This window comes from Prionailurus bengalensis, chromosome A2, assembly GCF_016509475.1.
Source record: "Prionailurus bengalensis isolate Pbe53 chromosome A2, Fcat_Pben_1.1_paternal_pri, whole genome shotgun sequence".
NCBI classification, from domain to species: domain Eukaryota; kingdom Metazoa; phylum Chordata; class Mammalia; order Carnivora; family Felidae; genus Prionailurus; species Prionailurus bengalensis.
In genome coordinates this window covers 114,156,215-114,174,720 of record NC_057348.1, presented here as the reverse complement: position 1 = coordinate 114,174,720, position 18,506 = coordinate 114,156,215, and the positions used below count along the sequence as shown (strand labels likewise).

Sequence of the window (18,506 nt, the reverse complement as noted above, 5' to 3'; positions counted from 1 at the left end):
ATCAGTCCTTAGGAATTTCACAGCCAAAGAGGAGTCAAGGGTAACAAATATGCAGATACTCTAGTAGACTGTGACCAAAACTGGCTGGTCTTGAATGGACTGGAAAATTGAGTCGGATTCTCTCAGCCCTGACATTTCACCAGGAGTAAACAGAAACTTTATGACTAACAGCTTTCCCTACTTCTAAATCAATAGACATAAAACAGCACCTGTTAGGATTTAGCCAGCAGGTCCACTAATAGCAGTTACGAATTATTAACTCTTCAGTGTCTCAAAGCTGTCCTTTCCCTCCCAAGGGATCAGGTCATAGGGAGAGAATCAGAGGAGCATCACATTTTAATTTTTTAGGAATTACTTTTTTGTTTCTCTTATCAATATTACCTGTTTTAAGTAGGTTTATTTAAAAGTAAAGATTGATTTGCCTCTTTATCTGGGTTTGACATAAAGCTTTAGAATAGAAAAACAAATTTTGGGGGGTTGCCCAGAACACATTCACAACATTTGTGTGCTTGTAAAAATAAGTGTAAATTTCATGTTAATATCCAACAAATGTATGTGTGTGTGTGTAGATGATTTGAATTAAATATTCATCGTGGAATTTTTTAGGCTAGACCAATTTTGAACACAGAATAGATGAGATTTATTAATGACAGCAGACAATTTACAAGATGTTTTTAAAAGCATTCTTTACTTTAGCCTTTATAACCACCCCACAGATTGGTTGTAACTATTATATACATCATAATTGGTTTTATTATCCCTTTTTTTATAGATGAGGAAAGAGGCTCAAAGAGGTGAAGTGCTTGGCTAAGTTCACAGAGCTAATCAACCAATCAGTGATCACAGAGCTAATCAATTGATCAATCAATCAATGTGGGACATGACCTGGGTTTTATTTATTTATTTATTTATTTATTTATTTTTAATTTTTTTTCATTTTTTTTTCAACGTTTATTTATTTTTGGGACAGAGAGAGCCAGAGCATGAACGGGGGAGGGGCAGAGAGAGAGGGAGACACAGAATCGGAAACAGGCTCCAGGCTCCGAGCCATCAGCCCAGAGCCCGACGTGGGGCTCGAACTCACGGACCGAGAGATCGTGACCTGGCTGAAGTCGGACGCTTAGCTGACTGCGCCACCCAGGCGCCCCTAACCTGGGTTTTAAAGTCCATGTTCAATGTTTATTCTACTATCCGACACCTGTATTCAGAATATAAAGGATGAGGAAGTTATATTTTGATGGCTGGCAGTAAAGAAGTTGCTTCAGGAATAACCAATCTAAAGCTTTAGAGTTTGCCAAGAGAGGAAATATGTGGGGAATGTTAGGGAAAATCCTAATTAGACCATTGTTTGTTCATCACATCATGCAGTCTCCCTGGAGTTCTGTGGGGATCGCACCTCCAGCCACATGGAGAGCTACAATTTAAGAGGCACTACCTTGTGTTAGATTCTTTATGTATCTTGTCTAATCTTTCCAACAACCTGGTGTTATAAGTATTATACAGCACGAAACATAGATACTGAAAAGAGGCCAAGTAATTTAAGGCCACATAACTAGAGGATAGAAAAATCTGGGTTTAGATTCAGGCACATCTGATTCCAAAGCATGCGTCTCCCCATTTCAGCATCCAGGTCCCTACCATAGCTGCCTTTGAGGGAATCACTCTCTGTGTCAGGATAAAAGTGTTATTAACTCAATCAACGTACTTGGGCAGTGGGCAAAGCAGAAAGCTGTTCACATCTTCCTCCTTTCCTAATATTAAAGATAAATCCTTGTCTGACCATGCACTATAATAGCAGTCCTCAGGTTTTTTGGTTTTAGGATCCCTTTGCACTCTTAAATTATTGAGGACCCTAAGAGCTTTTGTTTATATGGGTTATATCTATGGATACTTACTATACTAAATCTCAAAGCAGCAACATTTTAAATATATATATATATATATATATTTTTTTTTTTTTTTAATTTATCCATGTTGAGAAAGAGAGAGTGCCAGTGGAGGAGCGGGGGCAGAGAGAGAGGGAGGAAGACAGAATCCTAAGTAGGCTCTGTGCTATCAGAGCTCAAGCTCAGGAACCTGAGACCATGACCTGAGCTGAAGTCAAGAGTCAGACGCTTAACCCACTGAGCCAGCCAGGTGCCCCCAAACAGCCAAATTTTAAAATATTAATTCATTTAATAATAAACTGATTATATATTATGATGGGCTTGATGAAAAATAACTTTTCAGAGCAAACAAAATTTAGTGAGAAGAGTGGCACTTGTTTACATGTTTGTTAATTTCTTTAACGTCTCGCTTGATAGAAGTGGCTAGATTCTCATATCTGCTCCTGCATTCTGTTGGCTGCAACATCATGTCTGTAGGCTCTGGAAAATACCAACGTATACTCATGTAGAATAACAACAAAAAGGGCAAATAACATTTTAGAAGTATTAAGATAATAGTTTCAACCTTGTGGAGTCCCCAAAAGGGTCTTGTGGGGGCCCAGAGGTCTCCAGACCACACTTGGAGAATTGCTGCCCTACAACTGCTTCAGTATGCACACCAGCCAGTGAAATAACTGAGTCTTTGGGTTGGAAGGAACATTACAGGTCATTGAGTCTAATTATCTGATGAAACGAAATCCCATGAAGTCTGGTCTCACCTTCCCATTTTGCAAAGATAAGGAATATTTCATGTCCGAAAGGACTTTAAATGGACAGAAGAGACTTTATTATAAGAAGAAACTTCTTTCCCTCTTTGGTCTTAGCTATGTATAGAATGCACCCAATTTCTCTTCTGCACACTCAAAATATTTGAAAACAGCTACCTTACTGTCCCTTGAGTGCTGTTATCATCTTCAAGCTAAGGACCTTCTTTGTGTTTAAGAACTTTGGAGACATTTTTGCTCCTGCAGGAAACCCTAGCTCTTCCTAGTTTTTAGCCCCACATCTATATCTTTAATTTTTTTTGGATGTTTATTTATCTGTGAAGGAGAGAGACAGAGCGTGAGGGGGGAGGGGCAGAGAGAGAGGGAGACACAGAATCTGAAGCAGGCTCCAGGTTCTGAGATGTCAGCACAGACCCAACACAGGGCTTGAACCCGTAAACCACAAGATCATGACCTGAGCCAAAGTCAGAGGCTTAACCGACTGAGCCACCCAGGCGCCCCCACATCTATATCTTTAGAAGCCAATTTGAGCTTATACAATGTCGCCAGAAACCTCTAAAGCAGATTTTCTTATGGCTTATTCTGTAGTTGGCTTGGATCAATGCTACAAATGCTTAATATTCACAAGCAGGAAGCAACATATTCTCAACAGTCTTTGTCTTGTGGTTGGGCACGGTCTTCGACACACAGTTTCCTTTCTGGCTCCCTTCTGTCATCCTAGTCCGGGCTCTGCTTTCTCCAACACGTCATTTCATCTGTCCCTCCTCTTCTACCCCCACAGAAAGGCAGTGTTTTCTACGCAGAACTTTAAAGTGTGCAAACAGCTTTACAAACATCAGCTCATTTAATTAGCACAGACACTGTGTGCAGAATGCACCCATGCAAATAGCATAAGGAAAACACCAAAGTTTCCATCAACTCAATTTTATGGATTATCATTTTAATACTTCATGCCTGGGATCCTGTAACCTGCTTTGCCAGCTGCCCAGCTTTCCGCATCTTCCTATTCTGAAGCACTTCACATACTGATGCTAAAATCATCTTCCTTCTCTGCTGATCTGAACATGCCACCATCTGGAGTCCATTTATAGCCTCCCCTCACCCTTGGGATAATGTATTTTCCTGCGACCTCTGCATCTGCTAAGACCTCTGTCTTGCTTTCTTCTACTTAGGATGGCAGTGTTTAGCTAATCATGATTTTGTTTATTCACTTGTTCATCCAGCAGTCACTCATGTGTGCATTCATTAACTTAGCATCTACTATGTGCTAGGCACTGCTGTAGGCATTAGAGGAGAATGCAAAGATGGGTCCCTTCTGCCCTCAAGGACTTTGTAACCTCACATAGGTCTTCTATGTAAACATTTAATTCAAATATAAGACAGATATTCAGACAGACTGTTATAGGAGAGGTGGTAAAAGTAGACTCATAGTTGTAGGTAAGCCCTTACAGTTAACTGAGTGAGGAAGGATTAATTCCAAATGGGAAGAGCAGAAAAGGCTTCTAGGAGGAGGTTTTGTTTGATCTGTGTAAGGCTTCCGTAAGCAGAGCAGGGATGCTGGGACAAGACTGGTGTGCCTTTCTAGCTGTCTACTGGTCAAGTTAGGTCTCTTACTGGCCTCTTCCTCTGTCTTCTTGAGCATTTGATCACAAATAATTTTTTTGTTCAAAAGTGTCCAAAGTACCAAAAGTCCTGGTAAACTTGCACACCTGACTTTACAGAAAGAAATTTCCAAGATGATAATAGTAAGTGGCATATGAAAGGACATAAATAGATTTTGTTTCAAGATTATGAGTATAATAAACGGAAGAAGAACTTATAATGGCACCCGTCTTTATGAGCCAGTCTCTGGCTAGAGCCACCAATGCAAATACTGTAAGGAAAAATGTCTAATTCACAAGGGAAATACTTGTGTGCAATGCACTACAAAAATAATAGCACAGCATCACACAGGTTTGTCATGAACAGTCTGACAGCATATAGTTCTATTTATGATTCTTGAAAACTAAAATAAAGTAAGGCTTAATATTTTTAGTTTTGAAACAGGTTTCATAATTTTGCTATATTTCTCCCAATTGCATATTCATTCCTTAAGAAAACATAAAAATAGTGTTAGTATCAAGCACACTAACAGTTATATCCGGACTTCTCAGTAGAGGCAGTACGGGCAGTACTGGGTTACTTGTGCAAGACCTGGCTTCGGAGCTCCCACTGCTCAACCTTGGCCTTTGGGAAGGTCAGGTTCAACCCATTTTGATCATTACATAGTAAAGTGTTGGCAGGCCTCCACAGGGAGACAAAATTGTATTTAGGTTTTCTAATTTTTTTTTTTTAATTTTTTTTCAACGTTTATTTATTTTTGAGACAGAGAGAGACAGAACATGAACGGGGAAGGGGCAGAGAGAGAGAGGGAGACACAGAATCGGAAACAGGCTCCAGGCTCCGAGCCATCAGCCCAGAGCCTGACGCGGGGCTCGAACTCACGGACCGCGAGATCGTGACCTGGCTGAAGTCGGACACTTAACCGACTGCGCCACCCAGGCGCCCCTAGGTTTTCTAATTTTTGAGAGCTGGTAAGCAATGCAAAATATCTTAAACGGAGGAAAAATTAAACACAGGAGATGCTGGGAAGGGATGAACTCCAAGGAAGACTCATCAAAGTCCTAATAGCAATGGTGTTAGGAGACTTATTAGCATGACATGCCTTTTGTACATTTGTGAGGAGACAAGCAGGTGCACAGGGTGTGGAGGAGCACAAGAGAAAGCTCAGGCAATAGATACTGTCCTTGGTATTCCTGGTAATCATATGGGACCACAAACATTAAAGAAGGAAAAGCCACAAGAATCATTACTCCAAATTTCATGCAACTGGAAATGGAAAGTCATCTGCTGCGTGTTCTCCAAGGGCCCAGCTTAGGAAGGGGAAAACTGTCTCTGCTCCTCCTCTGTGCCCTGAGCACCTTGGGTTAGCTTCGCTCTTTACTATCAGATTTGTTAGTACACTGACACTGGCTTATCTATCTTTCCCGCCTCTCTCTTGAGCTCACCCTCTGCCTGCTGGCCAGATTTTCACTCGGGTGCCTCCTAGTTTAGTCACTTAAACGGCCGTGATAAACGAAATCCTCAAAACCAGCTCCTCCCACTTCCCTGACTTTTCTAAATCCAGAGCCACTTAAAAGATTTATTTTAAATAGGTGTACAGTCACATGTTTTTAAAAAACAAAAACCATAAAAACTTATACGTGAAAAATCTCCCTTCTTTCCTTTCCCCGTGTAGTCAACTCTGATCACTTGTGAGAAATTTCAAGTTTCTTCACATCTACAAATGTGAATGTAAATTTCCTTCCTTTGTATTCACAAGGGAATAGTATGTTCTTCATGTTTTTCGGAACCATGTGTCTGGTCATCTAATGTGTCGCAAATACCTCTCAACTTAGTGGCTTCAAACAATTTATTATTGTCTCCCATAGTTCGGTGGGTTGATTGGGCTCAGCCTGGGTAGTTCTTGCTTTCTCTTCTTACATACCTGTGGTTGCAGGCAGATGCTGGCTTCTACAAAGATGGCCTGAAGGCTCCGCTCGACTGGTGTCCGAAATGGCTTCCAAATGGCCAGCTACTGATGCAGGTTGTTGGATGGGACCTTGGCTGCCAGACCACCTCCGCACGGTCTCTCCAGGTGGCTTGGGCTTCTCACGGCAAGGAGCTGGGTTCTGAGTGGGAGCACCCCAAGAGTGAGCATTCCAGGCCCATTAAGGGCTGCTTACAGAACTGGCACTGTTACCTCTGCTGTACTCTATTGGCCAAAGTAGTCACAGGGTTAGGCCGGGATAAAGGGGATGGGGTGATAAACCCTGTCTTGTCATGGGGGAGTGGAAAGATCATATTGCAGAAAAGATCTTGGGGGATATGAGGTCCTGAGTTGGTCATCTTTGTAGAATACTATCTGTAACACCACCTGAAGTACTTTTCTACTCCTCCTAACATATGTTAGGCCTGAGGATCTTTCTTTGCAATGTCTGACATCTAACCTCCCCCTGTGTCTACCGGCCCCACTAATTCAGACCCTCATCTCTTTGTAGCTAGTTAAGTGTCTCTTCCTGGTCTCCCATTTCCCCTCCCTGCAAATAGCCAATAAAACTTGTTTTCTTACATAGATATTTCCATAAACTTTAGCTTTGATGATTGTCATTCTCCTAAGTAAAAATTAGCTTTGGTACCTGAGCAGCTCCGTTTGACCTGGATGATGTCGGCATGTAGGATTTACATGTTTTTGAAAAAACGTCCAGGGGCATCTAGATGACACAGTTGGTTAAGTGTCTGACTTCGGCTCAGGTCATGATCTCATGGTTTGTGAGTTTGAGCCCTGCATCAGGCTTGCTGTTGTCAGTGCTAAGCCTGCTTCGGATACTCTGTCCCCTGTCTCTGTCTCTCTGCCCCTCCCCAACTCACATGGGTGCGCTTTCTCTCTCTCTCTCTCTCTCTCTCTCTCTCTCTCTCTCTCTCTCTCAAAAATAAACATTAGAAACATAATAAATAACAAACTTCCAATATTGCAAAATTGGAAGATTTTCTGTAAAAATCCAGATTAAGCTCCTTTTGAAAAACTGGGTTCTCATATGTGAACAAATTCAATTCTTCAACTCGCATGCTCTAGACACTGAACAAAAGGGAAAAAAAGTCCAGACCCTTGTAAAATTGACATTTTGTAAAATTGACTAGACAAAATGAATAAGTAAAATACATAAAATCTTGGATGGTAGTAAGCTCTGTGGAGGGTTAGAAGGAGACAGAAGAGTGAATGGGAAGGGCTATAATTTTAAATCACATGGTCATGGAAGGCCTCACTGAAATGGAGATATTAAAAAAAAAATTAAGGAATATGTAAAGGGAAACACGGAATTCTAGAAACTTGCTTTCCAATAGAGTAGCCCAGAGCCATATGTGGCTAACTAAATATATATTAATTTAAATTAAACTATTGTCTGCCTATACTATGGCTGTATGGCAATTGACATTTATCACCTTACCCCAAGCCAACTTTCCAAAGGCCCTTCTGGATATTGAGTTTTACACTCTTGATCAATGCCATAGAATCATGGGATAAAGTCTAAACTCCTTGGTCTTACATTGAGAAGCTATGTAAAAGAATGTGAAGACCAGGAAACTGGGATACAGAACACATGTGTTCTATTTTGGAGCAGAGTAGATTTATGGTGTGATTCAAAATGTATTACTAGGGGTGGTCTGACATAAGCCATCACAGAGTTCTGTTGACCAAAAGTCTCCTGGAGGACCTCTACTGGGCCGGGACTAAAGGTCTAGTGGAACTTTAGCTGGTGTTTCAGGAGGAAATTTGGAGTATGGGGTGGTATTCTGGGGCTCAAGACAATGATCACCAAATGGAACTGACATATTTAAACATTATATAAACTGGTACTGTTTTATATGATAATACAAGGGGGACTTCCGCCTGGAATAAGTATATGTGATAGGTATTTGGAAATTGAAATGGAATCTATAGTTTATTGCAGAGATCTTTCCAATAGACACACACAACCTAAGGTGACAGCACCTTAAGCCTTTCTGCAGTGTCTGACCAGTATCCATTCTGATATTTTTTCCTGCTTCTCCATTACGCTATCTCTCTCTCTCTCACTAGTATGACATATTCAGTGACCAATAGGTTCTGTGTCATTCGACCTTGGTCTTTTTCTCATGTTTTTCCTCCTTCCCTGAAGGATCCTCACCCTCCTTTCTGCATGATTGAATCTTCTACATGCAGCATTATGGCACAGCTGAAACTCCCTTCATTGACTTTTCTTTGCCCGTCCCAACCCAGAAACATTTCTCGCTTCTGTGGTCTGGAATGCTCATTATCCACACTCACTTGGCAATTACTAAGAGTACAAGGCAATATCTTTGTTTTTCTATATGTTTTTCTATTCCTGGGCAAAATCATAAGTTCCTCGTGGGCAGAGATCACAGGTTATTCTTTTTTTTTTCTAACGTGGCCGTGTTTCCCTATACATTTGCCAGGCATCTACCATGTGAGGGGCTGAGGGTACAGTGGTAAACCAACTAAGAGCCCTGACCTTATTTGTCAATTTTTTTTTTAACATGAATAAACTTATTCAATTCTTAAAGTCTTGGGCAAAGATGGGGGACCCCAGCGTCCTCCTTTTCAGGAGTAAAAGCCCTAGCTGGCCCTCGTTGAAGATAGACTCAGTGGGGATGTGAGGATTCACAGCCATCTGGATTTTAAGGCCTTGCTGGAATAGTTTCATTCCAGATGCTCTACTATTCCTAGCTCCTGGAATGATGTAAACAGTGATTCACACCATGGTAGGCCTATGCAGTTTACCAAGCACACTCATCACATGCATCAGGCTTTCAGGGAAGGTCAGGTTCCAACATGTTAACTGAGATTCACCTTCAGGTCACCAGACTTGCATCTGTTTGCTAAACACCTATCATGGCCAACAAAAGTTTTCTCCTTTATTCTTCAGTGATGAATGTGCCCAAGAGAGGACAGTGTGGGGGCAATGGTGTTTAACTTGTCGCAGAATAGAGAGCCTATTTTGAAGTTCTTTAGCAAAAACTGTTTGGAGGAATGGCGATTATGATTTGGGTCTAGGCTGTGAAAAAAGCAAGGAGGGGCTGGAGGAGGGAGGAGTGTCCCAGACTTCCCAGTTCACATGGCCGAAGTCCAAATCAACCCTGGCTGCTAGGTAAAAGGCAGTGAAGGGGGACCTTTCAGCCTAAAGGGAATTGGGGGGTGGGGTGGGATGGGCAGTAGAGTGGGTTCGGTGGAGGGTTCTGGGAATCCGCACTTGTGGATGAGCGGGTGCCCAAGGTGTCCCACCCTCTTCCTCTAGGGTTCGGGGAGTGGCTGAGGGGGGCCAGGGGCCGCGGGCGGAGGTGAGCGGCGCGGGGCGGGGTGGGGGGGGGGAAGGGAGGGGTGAGGGGGGCGGGACGGGGCGGGGCCCGGCGCACCTGGGCGGGGAGGGGGAGGTGCGCGGGGCCGAGCCTGCCGGGGGCCGCGGCGCGCGCCAATGGGCAGCGGCTGGCAGCGCGCCCCGCGCCCGAGCCGCAGTCGCGCCCTCTCGCTGCCTGGCGAAGGCGCGGACGGCGCGCGGAGGCGAGCGCGGGGGAGACGAGCTGCCGGCGCCACAGCCGCCGTCAGGGCATGAGGATGGCCGTGGGCTCCGTCAAGATGCAGCCGCCGTGCGAGAGCCCGGCCCTGGCCGCGGCGGCGGCGGCGGTGGCGGCGGACGGCGCCCTGCGCCGCAGCCCCAGCGCCCGCGAGCAGGAGCGCGAGCAGCCGCCGGCGCCGCCACGGCCGCGGCTGAGGGACCTGCCGGCACTGCTGCGGAGCGGGCTCACGCTGCGGAGGAAGCGGAGCGCCGCCGGGGCCCGGGTGAGTGGCCCGGACCGGCCGGGCCCCAGTGGGCACGGGCGGCGCGCACGTGGAGCCAGCGCCCACCCTCCCGGGCCGCAGAGGGGACATCTGGAAGTTGGGGAGGTGGCGGAAGGGGCGCCCTCGTGCAGGGTCCGGGGACGACGGGGTCGTGGGGTGACCCCCGGCGAGCGACGGCTTCCCCTTCCCCTAGTTGCACCTGACTTAACCCAGGGGCACCTGGATTCCGAGCGGCGGACCGTGGGCATCGCCGGAAGAAGGGCGGTTGGCGTCTCCCCTGAGGGGAAGCTGCAGGTGTCCCGTACCCAACTGTCGGCCAGCCCTGTCCCGACAGCAAGCCTCAGGCCCCACAAATGGGAGCCCAGTTTGCTGGAGGTGTGAGACGTGTGAGCATGTCCGGGACGCCCCGTGGCAAGCTCTGGGCATCGGGACTCTGGCCGCAGCCACCGCCACCGGCGAGGTGGAGGCACACGAGTTGGAAGTTCCTGGGGCGAGCTTCCATCTCCGGGGTTCTGGAGACTCCAGCACTTAGTATTTGGTGACGCCCCCTTGAGCAGAGGGGTGCACGCCCCTCAGAATCTTAAATATTGACTTCCTGATGGTGTGTTCAGATATGATTTCCTGGTGAAGGAGTGTCCCTGGTTGTGCATCTAAGTGCATTTAATGGCCTGAACGGGTCGGGCATGTTTTGTTAGTTAAGAAAAGCAGGACAGCCTGATGATTTTCTCCTGGGATCTTTCACAAGCCACTCAGGAGGCCCTGATGGGGCCTCAGGCCAAGGGTCTGACTTACTGAGGTTTCCCTGCCCACCAGGGCTTTAGGGCAACTTTGGTAGGTTCTACTCAGTTCTTTAGGATTTGTCGCTGTTAAGGAGGCTTTACCGAGAAGCTGCAACAGTGTAGTTTGGGAAGGAGGGTGGTGGTGCTGTAATAAACTGAATCTTGGTTGTCTGCTTTAAAAGGAGACCTTACTGGAAGACTTTTAGCTCTTGCAGAGACAGGTTTGTGGAAACGTGAGAGTTGGGGAGAAACATTTTGTTTTGGTGTGGCTTCTTTGGCAAGGAAGGATCTGAATTGGTGTAGGTCTCCAGCCTGTCCAGGTTGTGTTCCTCGTTTCTAAAGCATTTTCCTTCTAGTGTAGGGGATATCTGTATGTGATCTACCTCAGTAGGATATTCAGAGGACCACCTGGATGTAGGACATCTTAAAGTCCATGACTAGTGGAGTCGAGGAATTGCCCACAAGTGACCTTAACGTGGGAGATACGGGATTGTCTGCAAAGAAAGCAAGGAAATGTGTCCCAGAGACGTGGTAGCTGAATAAATGCAAGAACCAGAGTTATAGACTTTGCGGGAATCTAGGGAAAAGTAGGTCAAATCGTGTTCCTATTATCCTTGACAGATACTTTTTCATGGCACAGAATACTGAAGACATGAGGGCAGCCAGGCAATCTGTGACGGGAATTGCTGAAGGTTCCTGTATAAATAGATCTGTGTGTTCATCTGCATAAGGCCTTGTGTTTCTTGTTGCCTGGGATGATGTTGTATGCCTTGCCAACATATATATTTACTCTTCGTAATTATTCTGAATGTGGTTATTTCCAATAATATATACTTCATTAACCCTTCTTTGATCCCAATCCTGTATTGCTTTTGGATATTCCAAACACATTTCCTAAGTGCATGGCTAGTTTCTTACTGGGGAAAGATTGTCAAATTTTCCCATGTTCAAAACCCATACTTTTCAACTATTTCCCCTTCCTTTGGCTTTGGAGCCATCTTTGTGATTTTGGAACATTCCCTAACAAAGAGATAAGACGGAATTTGAAAGAAAAAAAAAGCAGGTGAACTTCATACCTGCATCAGTCTGTTCAGGCTGCTGTAACAAAATCCCATAGACTGGGTGGCTTAAACAACAGAAATTTATTTTCTCACCGTTCTGGAGGCTGGATAGTCCAAGATCAAGGTGCTAGCAGATTTGGTTTCTGGTGAGAGCTCTCTTCCTGGCTTGCTTTCTTGCTGTGCCCTCACATGGCCATTCCTCTGTGTACATGGATGGAAGGAGAGATCTGTCTCTCTCTTCCTTTTCTTATAAGTCTACTAATTCCATCATGGAAGCTCCACCCACATGACCTAGTCTACTTCTGAATACCTCCCAAAGGCTCTACCTCTAAATACGATCGCGGTAGGGAGTATGGCTTCAACATATGAATTTTGGAACACAGACATTCAGTCCATAACAGAAAGTATATGTAGGAAAGAGAAAACAGAGGAGATATGTACCAAACCAGTTAGTGACTTGTGAGCATCTGGGGTCATCTGGTTAGCTCTTTAATTAAAGCAGTGATGCTAATGGAACAAATCATGGCTTAGATCCTTTGGTGGACTTAAAATTTTATATTCTATGGCCTGTACCTCCAGATTACTGCTGAGTGATTGTAGGCACAAATTAACACAAATTCATTACCACTGGATTTTAAAAAAGGCAGTTCTAGGTATTACACAAGTTGGTAAGAAAGTTTGCAATTTCTGTATTGACCAAGATTTGATTTAGGAATACCTGTGGTACGTGTCCGTGCTGCCGTGGGCCCTCACAAATCTGGACAATCTGACATCAACTGTCATCAAGTAAGCTCTTTGTAGGTTGTGTTGCCCAACCCAGGTGCCTGGTAGGCTGTCTCTTACTGGGAAAAATTATGCTGACATTTGGTTAATATTGCAGAACTCCTGTGTTCCTTGGTTCAGTCATTTCTGATCATATTGAATACCAACTGATTAAGACTCTGCTAAGTGGAGAATGTCTAAATTTTCCTTTGTGGGAGGACCCTACCTACCTCCTAAAATCAGTAGTAAAATAAGGCACAGCTTGAATTCCCACCAAAACCCTTTAGTCATTTTTAAAAATTGTGTTATGGAGGTGATGAGAAATAGTATGATAAATACCCAGCCTTCAACAGTTATTAACATTTTGTCAGTCTTGTTTCATTTATTTCTCTTCCCCAGTTTTCTCATGGGGGCTAGCCCATTTTATTTTATTATTAAGTTTATTTATTTATTTTGGGGGGAGAAGGGCAGAAAGAGAGGGAGAGAGAGAATCCTAAGCAGGCTCTGTGCTGTCAGTGCAGAGCCTGATGTGGGCCTTGAACTCATGAGCTGTGAGATCCTGACCTAACCTGAAATCAAGAGTCAGACCTTTAACTGACTGAGCCACCCAGGCACCCCTAGGGATGGTGTATTTTTAAGCTAAATCCTAAACATCCTGTTATCTTACTTATAAATGTGTCAGTATACATTTCTGATAAGGACTTCTTTTTTCTTGAAACAATGACCAAACAAACAAACAAACAAACCCAAAGACTTTTATGCCTTTTTCTCACCTAAATATATTAACAGTGATTTCCTAATATGATTCCCATAGTCACATATTCTGAAAGATGTATTTTTACTTATGATTTGTTGGACTCAGGAACTAAACACGGTCCACACATTACATTAGGTTGTTAGGTTTTTAAATCTGTTTTATTTTATAATAGTCCCCCTTCCCTTCTTTTTGATTTGATGGAGAGAAAGAGCATAGATCTGGTAGAATGATCTGTTTTCTGGGCCAATTTCTCACTGGTGTCATTTAGCTTTTTTCTCTCCTCCCCATGTCTTCTGTAATATGGTAGTTGGATGTAGAGGCCTGATTACATTTAGATTCAAAGGCAAGCATCCTTCGTAGGTGGTGCTTTGTAAAATCTGTTGTATTATAATCACAAGACACATGATGTCTGAATCTCTCTCTCTCTGAGATGTTAAGGTTGATTAGTGGGTTCAGGTAGAGTCAACTTCCCTTTCACCTAATGATCTTAGCATCCATAGATGGTTGTAGCCTAGATCCATTTCATTAGAGATTACAAAAGGGTGATGATCTGAATCTACCACTTCTCTTGCATTTATTAATTGGTATTCTGTCTGTAAAGAACTTACCCTCATAAGCTGTATGAGTCTCCTGAAATTCAAGTTGTATGGGGAAGACAAGGAAAGCTCATTTTTTTTCCCTTTTATCAATTTTCTGAGTAATGATTTGGTGCCCTAACAGTCTCTCATGATCAATGAGTTCTTCTTTTTTAAGTGTCGCTAAGAACTTGTGGACCTCAATGTATTTGTTTCAGTCCATTGCAGTCAATATTCTTTTTGACCCTTAATTTGTCTTTATCTGTTGTATACTTTTTACAAGGCCCCAGTAGTCTCTGATAAGCTTTCTTGCTTTCTGGCACAAGATATGCTAAACTTACCTTGTCCATTTCCTGCTTCAGATCTGAAATCAGCCATTTTCCCAAACGGCTCTAATTTTTGGTTGACAGCTGTTCGTTCCCCCCACCCTTTGCCTCTCTTAGTGGTTGCAGTATTTTTTACCTTGGTTTTAGGCCTTCCATCTTAAGTTTTTGTTTCTTCTTAAATTCTTCTCATCAGGCTGCTTCTAAGACTGTCATTTTCTCCCTCTAATAAAATAGCTGGTAACTACCATTCCCTTTTTCTATATATACTGTCAAATTGCTGGGACTGACTTATTTCGGGCTTTGGTGGCTGTGATCTTTTCTGCAGCGTTCTACCTCTTTCATCTCCTCGGAATCTGTTTCATTTACAGCAGGCAGAATGATTCACCAATTGTGCCAAATTGACTGTTCACCAAACAGTGACAGTCGGCCTTCGGATTATTAGACTTCTCTCCGCTGATTTCTTCTCACTCAGGCAGAGTCCCTGTGGCATGGCAGGTGCTCTTGAAACTTGGGAAAGTGGAAGAACAGCTAGTGGCTCTCTGCATGAGGTTCTCTTTTCATTTGGAATCTCGACCCAGATGATTCCCTCTCAAAAAAGGAACAAGGTAGCCCATTTCCTTTGTCCAAGCTGGAGTGTTTTAGGTGTGATTTAACACCCTCCTCTGCTGGAAATAAGACCTTGTTGACTGAGAAACATGTACTGCTTCAAGTTGTACCAGTATGCCTGAATTATAGTCCTTTTGTACACACACCTTACAGGCAAAGCATGTTATTTTAATTTGTTCTTTGTATTTAAATTAAAATCAGTGGCTGACATTTCATAGCACTTAATTATGTGCCATGCATGTTCTGATACAAACTTCAATCCTCATAACAAGCCTGTGAGTTAGCTGCTATTGTTTGCATTCTACAGATGAGGAAACTGGAACATAGATGTAACTTGCCCAAGAATGTGGGGGCTGAAGGAGGTTTGAACCTAGCCAGTCTGGTTCCATAGTCCCTGCTCTGAATTGTCTCTCTGGTTTTCCTCAAATGCACTGAGGACAAAGGGTCTATTTTAGTCTAAACTAATTAGCCTACAGTACCTGTTGATATTACCTTACAACTCGGAGAGTGGTCAGTAAATGCTGTTGATAATGCCAGCCGTTAATCTTTCTTTCTTTGAGCACTCTGAGGCTTGTGATAGACGTACTGGATGTGGGGGCAGGAAGGGAGGGGAAATATTGTTGAATGGCTACGAATATTGACTAGAATTAAAAGTAGTGTTCAGTGTGTCGTAAGCAAAAATCACCCAGGCCCACCTTGATCAAGGCCAATACAAAAATTTGTGAATTCGCTCGCTTACTCTTTTCTTATCTGCTTATGGTAGCCTGTCAGAGATAAGGGCCATTAAGGAAGGCATGCATTTTCCAGGGAAGGTGAGTCAGATCAGATAGGAGGGACATTTGATGATCTTATTTGAGAAACATTGACTTCTTACAGCTCGAACCTTGGTAATATAAAACAGTGTGGACATGGCTACAAATAAAGTGAAACTCCACAAATGCCACCTCTAAAAATGAAAAAAAAAAGAAATTATAGATTCATTTATTCTACTTGAATTTCATGTAAATTCTAGTAAAGGACCTCAATGGCAAGTTAATGCCCTATTTACTTCCTTTCTCTCTCCTCTGACCCCTGGCATTGGCTTCAGTTGCAAAATTAGATCCCAAGGAAAGAACATGCGCAATGGCTTCAGAAGCTGGGTTTGGATTTCAGTGCCATCATTTTGTAGCCTTCCGTGAGTTATTCTTGGAGCTCTCCAAGCCTCCGTTCTTCCTCTAGAATGATGCGTATCATGGACCAGGTTTTCAGAGAATAGAGACAATGTATGGAAAATTTGGGGTATGTTGGAACTTAAATTTTTCCTTCCCCAGCCGGATGCTTATTCTGGACAAATTGACATTCATAGACATTTATAGGAGTCTAGTAACAAAAATTTTTTGCTTTCGCATGCAATGTCAGATTCCATGTTTTTTAAAAACATGATATCCTAACATTTAGTGAATATCTTAGGTGTTATCTAAATACTGGTACCATAACAAAATATCCTCAGCTTCACATTTGCACTGTTTCTTAAATTGACTTGGCAGTAATTGGTAACTTGTGTAGCTGAAAATAGATGGAAAGGTGGGAGATAAGTCACTGGTGATGACTTTGAGTACTTGTGATTTTTTTTTTTTTGCCTTAATGTTGCATAACAACCTTTATTAGGAACACTGATAATCCCAGTAATGGTATGCAATCTGGAAGTAGTTTGTGAGAAGTTAGAAAGTTTCATGCAAAAGCAAAATAGTTGAAATCAATGACTTAATTTTTTGTGGTGAGTTGTTATTGTGATAAATTATTCATAAATGGATGTGGAAAAGGGATGGTCTGCAGACACCGCTGTGAATACTGGCACATCTTTATCAGATTAAACTTCAATAGTCTCTTAAAGGGAGGAAGTGTTTTCACCTATGAGGAAACTATAGTCCAGAGAGGTTAAGTAACTTTCCCATGGCCACTCAGCTAGAAAGTAGTAGAGGCAGAATGGAACCCAAGATTGTCTGATTCCAAAATCTACGGCCTTTCCTCAATGCCATGTTGTCTAAGATTTTGACATAATTATAGCCTGTGGTATATTGAAACTGTAGATGTATAGGACATTTCAAGTCAGGACAAAACATAGCTCATTTTCTTTCCGGCGTCTTCAGTAATGGCTTCCAGGATCAGTCTTTAATTATTCACAAGGTTGACAATGGCTTGGTAGCAGCTCTTCCTCATCTCCCAGCAATACCAGCCGTTGTACAAGAAAGAAGGTTTGGCATGACTCATCCCAGAAGCCGTTGTTTTCCCAGGTGGTTTGGAAGCCCGACTAGCTCCATAGTACAAACGCACTTGGACATTTATAAAGCAAGCAGTTTCCTTTTCTGGTGTTTCTAGAAGATAAGAAAAGGAGGAGTTTGTTGTAACTCAGGACTTGGGTTCCTGATGGCAACTTGTTTGCTATTTAACATACTTCAAGAAGTGAGAAGTATGCATACCTGTCAAAGTAACTGAATCCATTTACAATTGAATAAAATCATTGAGAATACACAAATGTATTAATAAAATTAAACTTAGATATATTTACCTTTTGATATGGTGTTACTACCTGAGGCAAATGACTATTAATTTTTTTTTTTAATTCCAGACCTTTTTAAGAATCAAAGGATGCACCCCAGAAAAATGCACATGCAGATGTAATTTTTGCATCTCATTTCAGAGGGCTTATGGATATTTTGGAGCCTGCTCCACAGACCCTCTAATTAAAAAGCCCTTCCCTACTCTGTGTTCTGGAGGGTACAACCATGGTTCTCTTATTTTAGTTTTTATCTTTACTCCTTTTAAACATTTTAGCATAGCATCAAGCCCTCATTCAGTTGTCAGTTGAATAGTTCCTTGAATTAATGTATTTTTTCGGTGTGTTGAATTAGAAATTATTTGTCTGTGAATGTAGCAAATGCTTTAGTGATCCCTGGTAGGTGGTGGTGGTGGTGATAACCTATTTTTGTTGAACAAATCCCATCACATTTTTGGTGTTGGGGTTATTCGGAGTACTTTAAGACCATTAACCCATTTAATCCTCATAACAACACGTGTGGCAGATCACTCTCCTTGTCTTGTTTTTTCCCCAAGAGGGGAACAGAGAGGCACAAAGGTATTGATTTTGCTACTCCCCAAAATGAGGTGCAGAGAGGCTAAGGAAGATGCCTGAGGTCACCCAAGGAGTGGAGGAGCCAAGATTTGAACCAAGGAAGTCAGGCTCCATATTATGAGGTCTACCTATTCAGCTGTGTCCTCTCGCTAAATAAAATAATTAATTTATTGTCTTAATTACGGTCTCTCTTTTTTTGTTTGAAGGCTTTAGAAATAGGGATGTGTATTAAAGTTGATGTGATCATTTAGTGGGATTTTTCTTTTCCCCTGTAAAGCTATTATTAAATTGATGATATGTCTTAAAATTGTGGTACCTTAGAATAAAGGAACTATAGTAAGTTATGTTTTAGTTTTTAAATATAGCTTCATAGTTTATTTGTAGAAATATCAAAGTAAATCACAGCTTTAAAACAGTGCATATAAACACAACCATGTCTATTTATGAAGTGTGAAAAATGT

General features: G+C 42.7%; 1 protein-coding gene across 1 annotated transcript in view; it reads left to right on the top strand.

The window, feature by feature from the left end:
* The first annotated feature begins 9,821 nt into the window (after positions 1–9,821).
* Positions 9,822–18,506, top strand: part of RAPGEF5 (Rap guanine nucleotide exchange factor 5) — a 226,888-nt gene continuing 218,203 nt past the window's right edge. The window contains exon 1 of the mRNA XM_043589070.1: positions 9,822–10,067. Within this exon, the coding sequence (XP_043445005.1) occupies positions 9,837–10,067 (231 nt within the window). The 5' untranslated portion in view covers positions 9,822–9,836. The remainder of the gene's footprint in view (positions 10,068–18,506) is intronic.